Source organism: Dermacentor andersoni, unplaced genomic scaffold (genome assembly GCF_023375885.2).
Source record: "Dermacentor andersoni unplaced genomic scaffold, qqDerAnde1_hic_scaffold ctg00000039.1, whole genome shotgun sequence".
NCBI lineage: Eukaryota > Metazoa > Arthropoda > Arachnida > Ixodida > Ixodidae > Dermacentor > Dermacentor andersoni.
The window spans coordinates 1,580,648-1,599,572 of record NW_027314752.1 but is presented as its reverse complement, the minus strand read 5'-3'; the positions used below and the strand labels follow the sequence as shown (position 1 = coordinate 1,599,572).

The window sequence follows — 18,925 nt, the reverse complement described above, 5'->3', positions numbered from 1 at the left end:
GATGTCGATGCTAGGCTCAAGAAAATGAAGGCTTTCCAGGAGCTTGTCAAACAGGTGGAAGAGCTCAAAATGAGCTACATAGGGAACGTGATGCACGGAAGGTAGTTGAAAAAAGACTTGAAGCAGCCGAGGAAAAGCTGAACAGGGTCGCCATTGTGAACGAGAATGTGCGTGACAATGGAACGCAGTCCCTGACGTGGCAGGAAAGGGAGTGCTAGCAAAGTACGTGGAATGTGTGCAACGTGAGGAAGGGTTAGCTGGAAAGAGCGGCACCTACCTTGAGGCCGCCACGCGCAAAAAGCAGGAGCACAGGGGACAATGCCCATTGTCGAGTCCGAATCACGCGGAAAAGGACAAAGGGAAGCACGGAGAGAGTGAAAGGGTGATTATCGCGGGCGACCCAAACCCGGCTAGGTGCTCAGAAACAATTATGAAGAGGGTGAAAGGCGATAAAAGAGTGGCGGTAGGGACATTTCCAGGGCGGACACTGGGTTCTGTCATGGAGCGACCAAAAGAAAAGCTCGTGGAAAATGCCCACGTGCGCAACCTTGTCATAGTAGCAGGCGCGCTAAATGACGTCCTAAACTGAAAAAGAACAAGACTATTCCAGTGCTTGGTGAAGCGGGTGGACAACTTGCGCAAGCTATCCCCCAGGTGCAGATCGTTATGTGCACGGTGCCGGAGGCGCCTGTACGTGGCAGTCACGTACAAAGAGCCGTAGTAGCTGCTAATGGGGCGATATGGAAAATGAGCCGAGAGAAAGGCTTCGAGGTTGTCGAAGTAAACAGGGAAGTGAGAAGGTGTGGTGGTTTTAAATGAGACTGGATCCACTTCAATTACAGGCTAGCACGAGAAGTGGGCTGGCGACTTGGTGGTCGCGCTGTTGCTTTTTAGTGGGCCCACTGGTGCTCAAGCCAGAGTAGGTAGTAATGAAGAAGGCCCCCTATGGGGAACCTCAGAAGAGCATCGCCGTCGATAACAGAAAAAGGAGGATTAAAAGAAAGACAGCTCGCCATGCAATAGGCTACATAAACATGATGGGCGGCAGAAGAAAGGAAAAGTGGCCAGAGATTGAGGAGCAGGTAAATAGATAACAAATAGGGGTGTATGCGGTTGTAGAAACGCACCTTAGAGACCAGGAAGAGCCGCCAGTGATTGAGAATTATGTTTCGGAAGGGTGCAACAGAACTAAGTCGGAAAGAAAGGGAGGGGGAGTCGGAATGCTCATCCATCAGGGAGCCAAATGGAAAAGATTAAATTCAATATGTCAAGAGCATCTATGGTTATCAGGCACAATGAGTGGGGAAAAAACTTGGCTGGGCGTTACGTTTTTGTGGACCGGGAATAATTGCACAGAAAAGAATAAAGAGTTAGTGGAATGCATAAGCGCTGATAATAAGGGTTTCGGTAATGGTGCTGAATTTATCCTATTAGGTGACATGAATGCTTACATACAAGATTTAAATGGCTATACCGACAACAACGAGAAGTCAATGCTAGAGGGTTGTGAGCAACAAGCAGACCACGGGGGAACTGCGAAACCGGCAATCGACATTACTGCCTGATGACAGAAGGAATTCATGATAAGATGAGAGAAATGGTAATTGACGAGGAAGGGTATAGCAGCATTGGAAGTGACCATAAACGCATCATTCTGAAACTGAGATATGCAGTTGCGAAAGAGAGCGAGGAGAACAAAATGTCCAGTCCACATTCGAATGCTGAACAAATAACAAATATGGTCACAAGAGTCTAGGAAGAATTAGGCATATTGACAAGCAATGAATGGGAATATAGTGAGCTTCTAAATGTAATAACAAAAGAAATGCGGAAGGAGAAGCAGCATGTTCATTGGAAAGGAACCGTAAAGCTGGTGGAACAGGGAGATACAAGAAGCGATCGCCAAACGACAGAAAGCATCCCGAGAGCATAGGCAGGCAAAAAAGGCGCAGTCGCCGCAGGGTGAACTAACCAGTAAATGGGAAATATACCGGGAGAAAAAGTCTATGGTTCAAATACTGATGCAAGCAAAATTAAAAGGTGAAAGTGAACGTTGGTTATCAGAAATACGTGAGAAAAAAAAAAGGCCGCACCTAGAATATTTTGAAACAACATAAAGTTATTAGGCAGGAAGTCAACAATACAACAACATATCCTAGATGAAGTTGAAAACAGACTCGAAGGAGAAGTGACAATAACTTACATCCGAAAAGTAACAGCCGAATCTTTCCAAGGCAATGACGAGGTTGTACTTGAAGAAAAAAAAGAGCGTGAAGACCCAAGGGGAAAAGGGGCTAGTGCTGACAAATTTCAACTGGAAGAAAGCCGAAGAGAAAATTTCTAAGCGCACAGCCACAGGGCTAGACGAGATTCCCGTTAGGCTGATTAACGAACTAGGACGAAAAAGTAAGGAAGCTCTGTTGAAAGCAGTAAAAAAAATATATTAAAGACAGAAGAATACCAGACAGCTGGCGACAAAGTAGAATGAATTGAATTTATGAAGGTAAGGGGGAGAAAGATCGAATTCACTCGTACAGACCGTTGACCATTACATCGGTAATATACAGGCTAGCAATGCAGGCAATCAAAATAAAATTTCAAGCATGGGCAGAGAATAATGGCATTTTGGGAGAACTTCAGAATGGCTTCAGAATAGGTATCGTTTAGATGATAACTTATTTGTTCTTGCTCAGTGTATTGAAATATCAAAAGTAGAAAACAGACCGTTATATGTGGCCTTTCTAGACACAACAGGAGGCTATGACAACGTAGACCGCAAAATTTTGTGGGACATTCTGGAAGGGGAAGGCTTAGGTGATGATTGTCTACAGATTTTCAGAGAGATTGACCTAGAAATACCGTTTCCGTTGATTGGGAAGGGATGAGGAGCGAGGAGAAGGTTCATGTCAACAAGGGACTGAGGCAGGGTTGCCCTTTATCCCCACTGCTGTTTATGATGTACATGGTCAGGATGGAGAGGGCGCCAGAAGTAATATCGGGTTTAATCTCTCATAGAAACAGGCCGGTACAGTAGTAGAGCAGCAGCTTCCAGGTTTATTTTATGCGGACGACATTGTGTTGCTAGCTAAGAAGCAAAGTGATTTGGAACGTCTGGCTAATATCTGTGGACAGGAAGGCAGCAATATAGGTTTGAAATTTAGTGTTAGAAAATAAGGTGCTATGGCAGTCAATGAAAACAGTGAACAGACCGTGGCGATACAGGGCCAGGAAATACCTCGGTTAACAGAATATAAATACGTTGGTATGTGGATAAACGAAGGCAATAGATATATGGAAACACAGGAAAAAAAACATAACAGCAAAGGGGAAGAGAAATGCAGCCATAATGAAGCACAGAGCGCTATGGGGATACAATAGGTACGAGGTCCTCCGAGGTATGTGGAAAGGTGTGTTCCAGGACTTACTTAGCCAGATCAGGATACCTCAGAACACACACCTATAAAGCGAGATATAAGAAGCAAGAAGCATGCGCTTGCTGCGGTAAAGCTAGGGAAACTATGTAGCATGTTTTATTAGAATGTGAAACACTGGCCTCCTTGAAGTTCTTGGGTTCAGCTAGAGCAGTGGGAAAGTAAACATGTCCGCAATAGGGATTAGTTCGAGGCGAAAAAAAGTTGGGAAACGACAAAAAAAGGAAGAAAACGTACAAAAACACAGTTCGCAATAGGGGATCAGAAAATTTGATTGTGGAAGTTCATAGGGTTCTTTTTCCTTTTTATTGTTTAACCTAGGTAGGGCAATAAGGCAGTATAATAGCAAGATCTTGGTGGCGCAGCCCACTGCCCCTTTCCAAAAGGGACGCTCATAACATCCATCCATCCATCCACTTATGCATTTATGCGGACGACATTGTGTTGCTAGGTAACAAGCAGAGTGATTTGCAACGCCAGGCTAATATCTATGCACAGGAAGGCAACAATTTAGGTTTGAAATTTAGTGTTAGAAAATCAGGTGTTATATGGTATTCAATGAAAACAGTGAACAGACAGTGGCGATACAGGGCCAGGAAATACCTCGGCAGAAGGGTTGAAGTTTGGCCAGTTGGTACATACTTGAACGAAAAAACCAGTCAAAAGCACAAAGAACAAGAGGAGAGGTTCACACCACAACGACTGGACTATCAACTGAGCTTTATCACAACAATCACTAAGCTATCAACTAAGCTCAGTTGAAAGTCCAGTCGTTGTGGTGTGAACCTCTCCTCTTGTCCTTTGTGTTTCTGACTGGTTTTTTCGTTCGTTCAAATACCTCGGGTAACAGAATATAAATACCTTGGTAAATGGATAAACGAAGGCAATAGATATATGGAAACACAGGAAAAACAATAACATTGAAGGGGAACAGAAGTGCAGCCATAATGAAGCACAGAGCGCTATGGGGATACAATAGGTACGAGGTCCTCCGAGGTATGTGGAAAGGTGTAATGGTTCCAGGACTTACTTTTGCAAATGCAGTTTGCTTTAAATCAGGGGTACAATCAGGACTCGATGGGAACCAAAGGTCAGTGGGTCGCCTCGCATTGGGCGCTCACGGGAAGACTACAAATGAAGCTGTCCAGGGTGATATGGGCTGGACTAGTTTTGAAATGAGGGAGTATGAAGAACGAATTGAGTATGAAGAACGACTGAGGAATATGGAAGAAAGCAAATGGGCTGGGAGAGTGTTCAGGTATCTGTACAGGAAAAACATTGATTCACAGTGGAAGAAAAGAACAAGGAAGCTTATCAGCAAGTCGCGGCCGGTATAGGGTGAGCAATTAACACGGTAACAAAGAATTTCAAGCGGAAGGTCAGAGAGGCTGAAATAATCTCATGGGTGGCGGCAATGGAAAAGAAACCTGCCATGAGTAACTACTTAAGAGGAAATAACGAAATCAGGAAAGAAACCATTTATGATAACTCAAAGGGAAGCTCATTACTTTTCGAAGCGGGATCGGGATGCCTTAGAACACACACCTATAAAGCGAGATATAAGAAGGAAGAAGAAGCATGCGCTTGCTGCGGTAAAGCTTTGAGAAACGGCGGAGCATACTTTATCAGAATGTGAAGACGTTTACCCTGCAGCGGTCCATTTAGGCACCACTGGCCTCCTTGAAGCCCTCGGGTTCAGCGGGAGCAGTGGCAAACACGATAGAAGAATTGGTGGAAAAAAAGTAGGGAAACGACAAAAGGAGACGTACAAAAGCGCAGTTCGCAATAGGGGATCAGACAATTTGGGCGTGGTAGTTCATAGTGTTTTTTTTCCCATTGTTTAACCTAGGTAGGACATTAGGCAGTATAATAGCAAAAGCTTCGTTGCGTAACCCGCCGCCCCGTTCCAAAGGTGACGCTCATAACATCCATCCATCCATCCAACTCCAGCGCTGGTTCCCCATAGGGATTAGCGTGGGGATAAGTAATGGCGTTTTTCACTGGTCGATCTGGAGCGGCCGCCGAAATCCTCGAGCGAGCGCTCGGGTTTCGCGAATCCGAATCGGCCAGCGGAGCGCAAAAATGCTCCGTGGGGGATCACACAGGAAGTCTGCGTGCACGTCGCACAAACCGGTTCCGGAAACCATGCCCGACTTCTGCTCTGTACGTTTCCACGGCAACCAAACTCACCGTCCCCCGTGCGTAATTTGACCACGGCAATCGCAGAGTCCGTCATTTCCATGTCGCGCCCGCAAGGATTATGCATGGACAACGTGCATGGAAGGCTTCGTACAGCACCTGCGTCACCTAGTAATCGCTGTCGTCCGAGCTCTCATCGCTAAACGCGAGCTCTGCAGCAGCAACGAACGCAGCCATTTTGCGAAGCAACACAATGTTGTGCGTACCAACCGGTACCGATTTCGCTTGAAGACGGAAGTGACGCGAGCTATTTCCGCCCGAATCCGCGCCTCGGCGGCGGAGCAAGTGAGAGCGATCCGGCGCGGAGCGAGTTGATCCGAAACGACCAGTGGAACGCGCGAACCCGCTCCAGATCGACCAGTGAAATTCGGATTCGTTGCCACGGAGCAAGAAATCCTGCTCCGAATCGACCAGTGAAAAACGCCATAAGAGGCGATAGGAGGATTGGTGGAGGAAAAGTAGGGAAACTACAAAAGAACAGTTCGCAATAGGTGATCAGAAAATTTTGTTGTGGGAGTTCATAGTGTCTTTTTTTTTCTTTTTTCATTGTTTAACCTAGGTAGGACAATAAGGCAGAATAATAGCAAGAGCTTAGTGGCGCAACCCACCGCCCCGTTCCAAAGGGGACCCTCATAACATCCGTGATATTATGGTATGAACCACTGATGTTTTGAACGTATGGGCTCTTATGGAAGCTTCGCTACCAGGCAATATATACCTTATCCAGGCGACGGCCAACGCGCGAGTGCGGTGGTGGCGCGGTGGCACCAAAGCTACAGGTGAAATAGAGTTACTGTATATGCTACCAATTATATGCTACAACCCCCTGAAGAAGCAGCCGAATGGGCTCCGAAACGTCGGGCTAATAAAATTCAATTATTTGGTTGGAGTCAGTCTGAAAGTCCTAATCAATTTCCCAACCAGACAGGCAATTCTGTCGAAATGTTTAGCTTCATACCAATTTGTTAGCATGTACAGCAACTCTAAGGTGAAAGACCCCATAGCGCCGCCTCGCGGCCGCAAACATTTTCCGAATTTCCTGCTTCACGCGCGCGCGTTGCCCGCGCCTCCATCTCGACCCACTAGCCCTACTCTAGTACACCACACTTCATGTGTTTATGAGTGAGTGATCTGTGTGGTGTTGTGATGGCTGTGTTTACGACACTTAATGAGCGAGCAGGTATACTGACTCACTTCCCTGCTGCTGTCGCTTACGACCACCGTCTAAGGTAAACATGGATGAGCGCACAAATCAGCTCATTATACCTACGTCCGTTGCTTTATTTGTTCATGTTGTAGCGGCACGCTTGTACACACGAAGGGTAACACTGAACTTAGTGTCACACATTACTTCCCCCCTCTCCTTTGGCTTCTGGATTGGATTGGCGCGGCTTGCTACGTGCTTGCGCGCGCTTTTCCGAGCGCAGATTGATGTGCGCCTGGTTTCTGCACTACGTATTTACACCATCACTTTTCCGAGCGCAGATTGGTGTGCGTCTGGTTTTTGCACTAGGCTTCACTTGTCGCTGCTTTCCTTTTCTCTGGTTTGATTCGGCGCGGCTAGGTGCAGGCGCGCATATTTGGTGTGCGCCTGCTTTCTTGCGCTGGTCTTTGAACACATCGCTCGCTGCTCGCGCTTATATGTAAGAAAACGCTGCGCCGCTGGCGTACCGTGTACGTAAGCGAGCAGCAATGCCGGGAAACATTCATACAAAAGCAAAGGGTCAGAACACTGCGCTTTGTTTTTCATTACTTTGTCATGTACCTTCACACTGGGTAGCGCCGAGCGATCGCTTCTAACAAACGCAGAAATGAGTCTTTGCAGCGCGTGTGGCCATTAATTGACTACCCAACACAGCCATGTGAGGTGCGACTCCAGGCGGAGAGGAGGTGGCGCTTCACTTTCTGCATGCCAATAACTTTCCATTTTTTGCGTGTGAACGCCCGTGATCGGGTCCACAAATTTCATGCTGTCTGGTTTAGTTTCCCATTGCAGATTGAGGCTCACTCCGTTAGCATCCACTAAGTTCGGGATGCAGTTGAATGCGGCCCATTCATCACTGTGGATGGTGGTCCCCGGTTCAACGTTGGCTGCAATAATGGGGCCTAGCGTCGCCGCGTCTCGTCTGTCGACCTTGAATAGTCGGAACTGCCCGGTGGTCACGCAGGTCATGCCGAATACCGATGGTCCAAGGTCTGCAATGCCGCCGTGATTTTGCCGGCTCGGCGGAACCTTGTCACCCGTCATCAGGCGGCCCCGATTGTGTTTTCGCTTGCCGCGAAGGAGGCATTCATCAATTTCCGCAATCCTTCGGGGCCACCGAGTGGGTGTCGCGCCAGCAGCTCGTCCCGCACGACTTCACGAGCTATCACGGGCGTTCACACGCAAAAACTAGCAAGTTAATAAACTGAAGCGCCACCTCCTCTCCGCCGGCTGCAGGGTAACTGCACCGCTGCTGGAGTCGCACCTCACATGGCTGTGGTGGGAGTCAATTAATGGCCACACGCGCTGCAAAGACTCATTTCTGCGTTTTTAGAAGCGATCGCTCGGTGCTACTCAGTGGTAAGGTACATGACAAAGTAATGGAAAACAAGGCGCAGTTTTCTGGCGCGCTTACGTACACGGTACGCCCGCGGCGCAGCACTTCCTTATATATAAGCGCGAGCAGCGAGCGATGTGTTCGAAGACCAGCGCAAAAAAAAAGCAGGCGCACACCAAGTATGTGCGCCTGCACCAAGCCGCACCGAATCAAGCCAGAGAAAAGGAAAGCAGCGACAAGCGATCGTAAAAAAGCGCAGTGCACAAACCAGACGCACACCAATCTGCGCTCGAAAAAGCGACTGTATAAAAGCCTAGTGCAGAAACCAGGCGCACATCAATCTGCGCTCAGAAAAGCGCGCGTAAGCGCGTAGCGAGCCGCGCCAATCCAATCCAGAAGCCAGAGGAGGGGGGGGGCAGTAATGTGTGACACTAAGTTCAGTGTTACCCACACGAAGAAGGAAAAGGGCGCGGGAAGAGGTGGATTTTGTTTTTGCTCTGGCGGGCTCGCTCCATCCATTACTTTAGTGCCGAGCCTTCTAAATAGACGTCTCCCGCCTTGTAACAATATGTCATGCGCGCAGCTTTGCATCCGTGGTCGACATTGTAATAACACTAATGCGATATATTACACAGGTAGTCTGTCTGCCTTAATTTTGTATGCTGATTTTAGGATATTTATTACGAGCCACCCAGACGAACGCTACACACTCGTGATGCCTACAGCTAAAAACATTTTTCCAGGTTGCGCGAGGAGCACATGTTTCACTTTGCGGCAGTTACGCGGTGAAGTGCTCAAGGCACATATCCCTGGATGTTTGTACCGTAATTTGTCATGTGTTTTACTGTGCTACTGCTGTCGTTACAGTTTCTGCTGATCTTAGTTGTGCCCGTCAAGATATAGCCCATCTCTGCACCGTTGACGACAATTAGCTGCAAGTGCTGATTGCTGCTGGTTGTCTCAGTCCAGAAACAGGTATAGATATCCATTTGCGCAAGTACTTCTGATGCTTCTAATACTTGAGCTGCTCCAGAAAAGGAAGATTGAATTAAGTGTCGTTTGAGTGATGCGTGACACCCTATCACTGTTGTGCTATACAGGTGACAAGGCATCTTCAGATCTAGGCCAGTAAGGCCGACCAGTTATCTGTTGGAAGTTCCCACAAAGCATTAAATTGGAATATAAATTAAATTGTCTAGGCCAGAACTCTTATAATACTGTAGTGCCCTTGGTGCCTGATGTCATCACAAAAGAAACAGTAGAAAAATCCAGAAAATTTGTGTAGAGCTGTCCCGAGACAATAAATCATACAGAAGTAATTATGTTACGAACTGCGACTGAACATCCACAGCTGTGAGTAATTTCCCTGTGCGAATACTGTTGCTTTTCAGCATATTTTGTGTCAATTGCATTATCACTTGCCAGTTGCATCCTCAATGTCTGACTCATTGTCATAAGACTGTGTCTATCTGTACAATGCAGTTGCTGCGCCACAAGCTGTGAGTGAGTGGTGGTGAAAGTGTTTATAGATTAGGTCTCGTACATAGGAAATGCCAGTCGGCCGAAACAATCGCTTAAATTGTTTCAGCATCAGAAATAGCTCTGCAGATATGCTTAGATGTCTCGGTCTTTGAGTTGTGATCGGCAATTGTTCGTATATTGTTCTTATGGTGGTATATTATTGAAACTTTGTTACTTACTCTGGGCTTTATGTGTAGCAGTGTGATGTACTCTGCATTTCATTATGACATGGACGTGTGGCTGCGCTGAAATCTTTTGAAGGGAATTTCTTTGGCTCTTTCGACCATTTTAGTTCTTAGTTGGAGGTCTGTAATGGTTGGTGGTCGGACTCTGCTAGGAAAACATTCGTTCCCTTTTCCTTGTTCCCTCATTTGCTTGTTCTTTTGTTTGTTCCCCGTTTCATTCCTTTAGGCTATTCGCTTACATTGACAGTTATCATCTATGGCCCCTGCACATTTTCTTCACAGAAGTTCACGCTCTAATTTACCAGCAATCTTACCAACACGAGCGTAGGGCTTGTACTCTTTCTTGCTAACATTGCACACCTTTGATAAAGTTTTGTCACGTCTCCGTTACAACAGGAACCCATTTCTTGAGGAGTTGTGCGTCACTGTTCATGACCTATAGGAAGGTTGAGCATTGTCATTGGCTCGCATGCCACATCATATCATGGCAGATGTGTTAAACATAAATATAGTTATGGGTTTGTATGTGTCAAAACTACAATCAGATTATGAAGCATGCCGTAATGGCAGACTACGCATTTTGACACCCTCGTGTTATTTCAAGGGTCCCCATAATGGTTCAGGACCCACTGTGGTTGCTTAGCGGCTATAGTGTTGGGTTGGTACACATGAGTTTGTGGGATGGAATCCCGGCCACAGTGGCCGCATTTCGATGGGATCGAAATTCGAAAACACCCATGTTTTAGGTGCATGTTAAAGAACCCCAGGTGTCTCATATTTCCGGAGTTGCCCACTACATTGTGGCTCATAATCAGATTGCGGTTTTGGCACATAAAAACTAATTTTTTTTTTAAACAGTTAGAACAAGTTTTGTAGATGCATAGGGTACAGTAAACATTCGCACTGCAATTCTCCATAGTCATACATTTTCTCCTAAACTCATTTGCCAAGTGTCTCAAATAGGTTCTGCTGTCGTAAGCCTTCCACAAGAAAGAGGTTGCTGTGCTTTTGAGTATTCAATGTGGATTGTCCTTTGCAGCCCTTTAGGAATACTGAATCAGAAGGGTTATTTTGTGTTCCTTGGCTATGCCCCTGTATTTATCCTATTCTATTTACCTCATGTTTTTGATGTTGTAACAGGACTGCAATCGCCTCACTTATTTTCTGCAGGCCTCACAAATGCGATAAGCCTAGCTGAAAGCATCACTGCCAAAATGGCACGCCACGCCTTTTCAAAGGTCGTTGGTCAGGTCGAGGTTGCCATGCAGTGCAGCTTGCCTCTAGCTGACAAGTCTGTCGGCTGCTCGTTGAAACCAGGGAGCAAGTCTACGAGCGTGCAGACTACGGAGGCTGTGGAACAGTTAAGCTCCACCTCAGGTGGGCAGTGACCGGCACTTCTCTTACGTTTGCTTGCTTGTGTGTGGTATATGGCCAAGTCTGCCTAGCTTGGCCTAACTTGCTCAAGTGTGTGCGACGTTCTGCTGCTGATGACAAATTAACAGGTATTTTATTCTTGTCTGCATACTGATTTAGGCAAAATGCAAAAATAATGCTCTGCATAGCATTAAAGCCCCTTAGATTGCAGAGCTTAATGCAGAGCCGTCTTGAGCTGGTGTGGTTGTAGCCCTTACATTGCTTTATGATAACCTTACACCCATTGAGTCTGTTAGTTATGCATAGATCAGTGTATGAGTGTAAGAACATGAATATAGATCAGTGGAGAATGTAAGTTGACCCCTGGGTTTGATGTGAATAAAATTCAAACAAAATTATTTAATACTCTCAACTATAAAACATACCTTGTTTCATCAATATTCTCATTCATTGAGGGATTCGAATACTACTTGGGAACTGTAAGGATTCTTGTCCTGGGACAGGTGTTGGTCACGACATCCCAGAGCACATCATCAGTGATGACTAAGCAGGCCTAGGCGTGCGCAACACTGCCCTCAGGCAATGAGCAGCATGCACTGGGCTCCTGAGTTGCACGCCAGCAATCACTTCAGACGACCTGTGCACGTCTTGAGGTGAATGCCGGCTACACGCTGGTTTTGTTCCTCTCCCGTCTATAGCAGCTTCGTTTTTTTTTTTTGCCGTGTTTACGGACTGCAGTGGCCGACGGGACCTCTATAATACCACCTATTTGTGCCAGTGGATAGTTATTCTTCCTCAGCACTCTTGTTACAATGTGCTATCCACCTTCGCTGATACGAAAAGTGATGCCTTTTCCCTCTAATAAATGAGGCACTAGTGAGCAATTCAAATGCCTTTGCAATGAATTGAATCTGCTGTCATCAGGAGAACTCATGCACAGTGCTCACAAGAGAATTCTATCACAGTGTCTTCAAGTTCACTGTCAACAGGGTAGCCATTGCACAACAAAGCCTCCGGTGGAAATCGGCAGTTGCTCTGTTTTACTTTCTATTCATAGAAACAAAATTGCGCACTGCCACAAACTTGTTTTGCACTTCCACCCATTTTATCACGTTGTTTTCAAATGCACTTATAAAGCCCTGACATGTTATTTTTGCCCTCCTAGCAGTATTTACTCGTGTTTGGACAGAATTTACAAATGTGGCATGTTTGCCACAATAATGACAACAACTATGATCCTTTCTCCACTTCGACAACTACAAACAAGAAAACTTTATTTTATTTCACAGTATACTACATGACAGACAGGAAGATCGTGCTAGTTATTTTGTGACAACTGACCAAGGCCCAACCTGTCCTTGGTAATTCAGGCGTGTGCAGTTGCAGCGTAAGATTTTCAAAATGGTTTACAAGATGTTTATTGACACAAAATGGAATTCGAATATGTTCTTTTTCACAGCATAATAATGATACAACGCCGACCGATTTTTTGGACACCCTATCTGTTGTATCCTTCTTTATTGTTTCAGTTTCGTTTCTTTCAGTGTACATATCGTCATCGTCATTCAATATGATTTCCTATATAAGTGGCTTTACTGTGACGAATAAAGGAGAGTTGCATACTGCGCTTGCGTGGTCCAGTGTCATGCGTCTGGTCTGAGCCAGACACCACATATTGGCGACGAGGGTCAGTATCGGAGCCATGCCGCTCGGGTGTTTCCCAGCACCGCCCCCTTTCTTGCCTGCACCCGGTGACCCGGCTGTGCCTTGGCAGCAGTGGAAACGCGTATTCCTGAATTTCCTGGAGGCCATTGGCGGCGATGAACTGAAGCCGAAGCGTTGCAAGGCAATTCTGCTAAACTCGCTCGGGGTTGAAGGCCAGCGAATATTCTACAGCATCCTTCCACAAGGAGCCGACGTGACCGCGGACGCCAAGGACGAGGACAAGGTGGACCAGTTCAAGGATGCGCTTGCTGCACTGGATACGCATTTCGCGAGCGCTACGAATGATTTGGTGGAGCGGCGCCGGTTTCGCCAAAGACGACAACTGCCTGGTGAGACCTTTCAAGCATTTACAAACAGTCTTCGGGACCTTGCGTCTACTTGCAATTTTGGCAGTGCTACCGATAGCATGATTCGAGACCAATTACTGGAAGGCACTTCGTCACGAACAACCCGTGAACGCTTGCTTTATGAAGGTTCTTCGCTTACACTGCAGCGTGCTGTTGACATCGGGAAGCAAATTGAGCAAACGCAACAAGAGCTCGGGGAATTCGCGCATAGCTCTGTGAACAAGATTCAAGATGTGCGAAAAAGGTCAGACTCTGAGCAAAGAAGTTGCTACAGGTGCGGTTCGTCATCGCATATGGCTAACTCGAATGCATGTCCGGCGAAAAACAAGCGTTGCCACTCTTGTGGAAAAATTGGTCACTTTTCAAGCATGTGCAAATCGAAGAAAAAGAAATATGCCGTTCGAAAACCCGAGAAGGCCAACGCCGTCACGGTACTTCAAATCGGTAACCGTAATGCGTCGGCGAAAGATATTCGAGCCAACATTTCTATCGGGAAGATAAGATTGTCGTTGCTTGTCGACACGGGCGCTACTGTTTCTTTGCTCAGTGAAGAGCACTACCACAAATATCTAGCCAACACCTACTCGTTGCGACCGCCGACTGCCAATTTGTGTAACTATTCCGGAGAACAAATCAAGTTAAGCGGTTGCTTTCTTGCTGACGTATCTTACAAGGGAAACACAGCCAGTGTGCTTTTTCATGTCACAACCAAGGGCACTTCGCTGCTGGGGCTTGATGCCGTTCGGAGCCTGGGAATCACTATCAACGGCTCAACCTTGAATTGCTGCCAGGTGACATGCCCTAATTCACTGCCTTCAGAATTCACGCAACAGTTTGCGCACTTGTTCACGGAACAGTTAGGGCATGTGAAAGGTTTTGTTCACCATGTTAAATACCGTTCATCTGTGAAACCAGTCGTTGCGAAGCTCCGACGCCTGCCGCTCACGCTACGGCAACAGGTATCGGCAGAGATACAACGTCTGCTGGCCGAAGATATAATTGAACCTGTCGACGCATCGGAGTGGATTTCACCGATCGTCGTCGTGAGGAAGAAGGACGGTTCAATTAGGCTGTGTGTGGACCTACGTGAAGTGAACAAGGCAGTAATTGCCGATGCTTTTCCTCTTCCGCATACAGAGGAACTACTTCATGAACTAGCTGGAGGAACGTGCTTCTCAAAGCTCGATTTAGCGTCGGCATACCATCAGCTAGAACTGACTCCGGAAAGTCGGAGACTAACCACCTTTATCACACACGAAGGATTGTTTCGTTTTAAGAGAGTGTGTTTTGGCCTTGCATCTGCCCCTTCGGCCTTTCAGAGAATGATGCAGCATATTTTGAAAGATTGTAAAGGTGTACTTTGTTACATTGATGATGTGATTGTGTGGGGCAAGACACGTGAGGAGCACCACAAGAATCTACACCAGGTGCTAAAACGCATTGGTGATTCAGGTTTAAAGCTCAACCAGAAATGCACATTTGCTGTTTCAGAGCTATCCTTTTTAGGGCATACGGTGAGCTCAAAAGGGCTCGCACCATTGCAGTCTAAGGTTGATGCTATTGTGAAAGTGCCTGCTCCTCACGATGTTGCCACTTTGAGGTCATTTTTGGGTCTCGCTGGTTACTATGCTCGGTTTGTGCCGCGATTTGCTGATCTCGTCGAGCCGCTTAGAAGGCTCCTGCGGTCTGGTCAACAGTTCACGTGGGATGATGAGGCTGAGCGTAGCTTCCAGCTTGTTAAGACAGCTTTGTCTTCAAGCCCAGTCATACAAATGTTTAACCCAGACCTTGATGTAATTGTTACAACAGATGCTTCTGATAAGGGACTGGGAGCCGTTCTTCAGCAACGCGATGGTGACAGCGTACGCACGGTGGCCTTCGCATCACGTGCCCTGACTCCTGCTGAGCGGAAGTACTCCGTTGGGGAACGTGAGGCCCTTGCTTGTCTCTTCGCGTGCGAGCACTGGCACGTCTACTTGTGGGGTAGAAAATTTTTGTTGCGTACGGACCATCAGGCACTGGTGACGTTACTTTCAGCTGCCGGTACAGGACGCCGACCTTTGCGTATATCCAGATGGTCAGCTCGACTTTTGTATTATAACTTCGACATAGAGTACCAAAAGGGATCGCAAAATGTCGTGGCCGATGCGCTTTCACGCCTACCTCTTGACTGTGATTCGCTGCAGACGATGCAGGAAGAAATTGTGTCCGTTGTATCAGAGTGCCTAACAAAGGAACGGCTGCAGGTGGCCACTGCTGCAGACAGCACACTACAACAGGTTGTTGTACACGTGGTACATGGTTGGGCGCCTAGAAAAGCTTTGCCAGCAGAAGTAATGCCGTACTTTAACGTGCGGGGAGAGCTTTCTTTTGTTGATGGCCTTTTGATGCGCGGCGAGCAGGTAGTTGTTCCGAGTGAATTAACCTCGCTCCTTGTTGGTTTTGCGCACGAAGGTCACCCAGGAATTGTGAGGACGAAGCAGAGACTACGTGATCTTTACTGGTGGCCGCGTTTGAATAAACAGGTAGAAGAAGCAATCCATTTCTGTCATATCTGCCAGGCCGCGGACAAGTCCGCTAAACCGTCGTTTGCACCGCTGCAGCCGGTGACGTTTACAGCGCTACCATGGCAGAAGTTAGCAATGGATATAGTGGGACCGATTGACTGGGCCCCTTCAAACTGTAGGTACATGATATCGCTGATCGATTATCATTCCAAGTGGCCTGAGGTTGCCTTTTCATCTACAGTGACGTCACAGAGTGTGGTCGATTTTTTGCAGACTGTGTTCAGCCGAGAAGGCTATCCGGAAGAAATTGTCACAGATAATGGGCCTCAGTTCAGATCGCAAATGTTTGAAACATTCTTGAGAGAGAGGGGCATTGCGCATCGTTGTTCTTCTCTGTACTATCCACAAGGAAACGGTGCGATTGAACGCTTTAACCGCGTGCTGAAAGATTTCATGCAGGTTGCCCGATTGGAACAACGGCCCCTCCAGGCTGCTGTGGTTGACTATCTCGGCATATATAGGTCGACGCCGCATGCGACAACGGGTGTGTCGCCAGCCAAGTTGCTTCACGGGCGCCAGCCAAGGACAAGACTCAATACAGTGGGTTTGCCGACAAGAGAGGGTGTTCATGCCGGTTCGAATAAAAACGTTCCTGCTAGGGTTAAGGCGAAGCAGACGTATGCAAAACAGTATACGGACAGGAGGCGAGGTGCGAAAAGACCAGCCTTTTGTGTAGGGGACTTCGTTCGTGTACGCAAGCCAGCAGGCGGTGGGAAAGCGTCGGTAAACTACATGGGACCTTTCAAGATTGTCGGCAGAAAAGGCAAAAATAGCTTTTTGATGAGCGACGGTCGTTGCTGGAACGCGTCTAAACTAGTTCGGGTTCCCTGCAATCAGTCGCAGACAACAGAACAATGGACATGGGAATTGCCTCATGACTACTCGGGTACCGCTGGGACTGAAAGCCGCGCAGACGCTGAACAGGGGGAACTGTTGCGATCGCCGGAAACAAGGGCTGAAGTTAATGAAGAAGTGGTCGCTCCTTTAGAGGATTCGGTGGAGCAACCTTTGCGTCGCAGCACTAGGGTACGCCGACCTGTCGAAAGATATGGGTTTTCTTTACCTGAACAATAAGTGTTCAGTTCGAGTTATTTTGGTTGTTGCAAATCAATGTGTTGTATTTTCAAGCGCGAGGCGATGTTGTATCCTTCTTTATTGTTTCAGTTTCGTTTCTTTCAGTGTACATATCGTCATCGTCATTCAATATGATTTCCTATATAAGTGGCTTTACTGTGACGAATAAAGGAGAGTTGCATACTGCGCTTGCGTGGTCCAGTGTCATGCGTCTGGTCTGAGCCAGACACCACAGGCCTGCCTGAATATTTAGACTCTGCCATATTATGGCCACGTGCTCTATATAGTTATAACCACCAAAATTTTGCATGTTTCAAACTGTTCTCGTTTAATTTTTCTGAATTTTTCTCGTGATCGCAAGTTCAAAGCAACCGAAAATGCAAACAACATCGCTGTCATTTTGTTTTCCCGCAGTCTCAAAGCAGCGTTGCGCACATCTCGCATGCCAATTCAGAGCTACCATTTCAGGTGCAGCCTTGATAGGTCCCGCTTGATGCACTCTTCCACAAGCCTTTGTGCTGTCATTGCTGTCGGCACTCGTAAGTCGCATATGGCCAGTGGTACTCTTTGTATCTCCTGTCATGTGCATTGTGGTTTTCTTCAGCTGCATACTGTGATGCTAGGCTTAGCCACTTCAACAACCGATTGTCTTCTGTGGTTTCATCGCTAGTTGTTAACAATAATGCCGACACTGCCTTCGTCATCCGCCGCCGTCCGACAAAGGCTTTGAAGTGAGGAAACTATAGCATACTGACGATGGAAAAGAAGGCCACCATAATCAGGAAAGTGCAAAGGGGCTTGTTGCAATCACACATCGCAAAAGAATTAGAAATCTCGAAGCAGACAATATCAGTCTACATAAACAACAAGGTGAAGATTTTGGAAGCCGCTGAGAAATCTTCCCAATCTCGACAGAAGAATGTCAGCCACAGTGCCCACCCAAAACTTGAAGCTATTCTAATGTGACTGAAAGCCATGATCGCCATGCAAGTTCTGGGGTCCGATGATGTTTTAAATCAAGAGGCAGAAACCGTAGCACTTCATATGAACATCGAATATTTTCAACTTAGTGATGGCTGGGTCCAAAATGTTAAGGGCCCCTCATCAGATGTGGCCATTTTGAGCTGACAAGCACCATCTATTCAATGCGCACTAGCGATCGTGTCTGCTAAGTATTACATCGCTATGTGTCGCAGAAAGAGATGAAATTTGAAACCAAACGCCATTGGCCATTCTCGCAGGCTTCGCGCTCCCAGCTGGAGAGTTGACGTAGACAGTCTTCGACCGTTTATTCGGACCTCACGGGCACTGCGGATATATCTGAATAAACAGGTGTCCGAAAAAGCAGATTAAGAAAAAAAAGGAAATCCTTTATTTCCATGCACTGATTCGGGCTTGGAAGTGGGCTTGAAGAAATCGTGAATGCGCCATTGCATGCTGTTCTGTTTACGCGCAATATCAGATAAGCCTGAATCTCGGAGAGGGTCGTACAGTCACTATAGGCGGCTGAAAGCACAGTCACTACTTGTACACGTTTCGCATGCGACGGCAGCGTAGCACATGGTGCGTCATCTTCTGACTCGGAGTCAACGTCCGGCGGTGCAGCAGAAACCTGATGAATGATCTCGCCATCGTCGCGTTCTGCGCATGTCAGCACAGCAGTGTCGGCGCCTGTGAAACTGTCGAATGAGGTGGGATCCGGAATTGCAATGCAACCACTGTGCAGGTCTCGGCAGAACATTTTCTGCATCAGTAGGGAGCACATCGGAAGGCGACAAATCCTAGGTCTCCTGGCACCCGCTTACCGGCATTCCCCAGCGCAGTCTGCGTGGGCATTGTCGGTGCCGTTAGACACTCGACGCGATTTTTCCGTATGCTGCGTTGGATCACCGCAACCTCAACACAGCACGCAAAGCAAACACCTCCATGCCGTCACGCCGACACCAGTTGCACAAATGAAAA

The 18,925-nt window shown here is 47.1% G+C and overlaps 1 protein-coding gene across 1 annotated transcript in view; it reads left to right on the top strand.

Moving 5' to 3' along the window:
* The first annotated feature begins 6,717 nt into the window (after positions 1-6,717).
* The window catches only part of LOC126526499 (uncharacterized), a 51,678-nt gene continuing 39,470 nt past the window's right edge, over positions 6,718-18,925 (top strand). Inside the window, exons 1-3 of the mRNA XM_050174420.2 lie at positions 6,718-6,859; positions 9,038-9,145; positions 11,047-11,253. Of these exons, the coding sequence (XP_050030377.2) occupies positions 11,091-11,253 (163 nt within the window). The 5' untranslated portion in view covers positions 6,718-6,859; positions 9,038-9,145; positions 11,047-11,090. The remainder of the gene's footprint in view (positions 6,860-9,037; positions 9,146-11,046; positions 11,254-18,925) is intronic.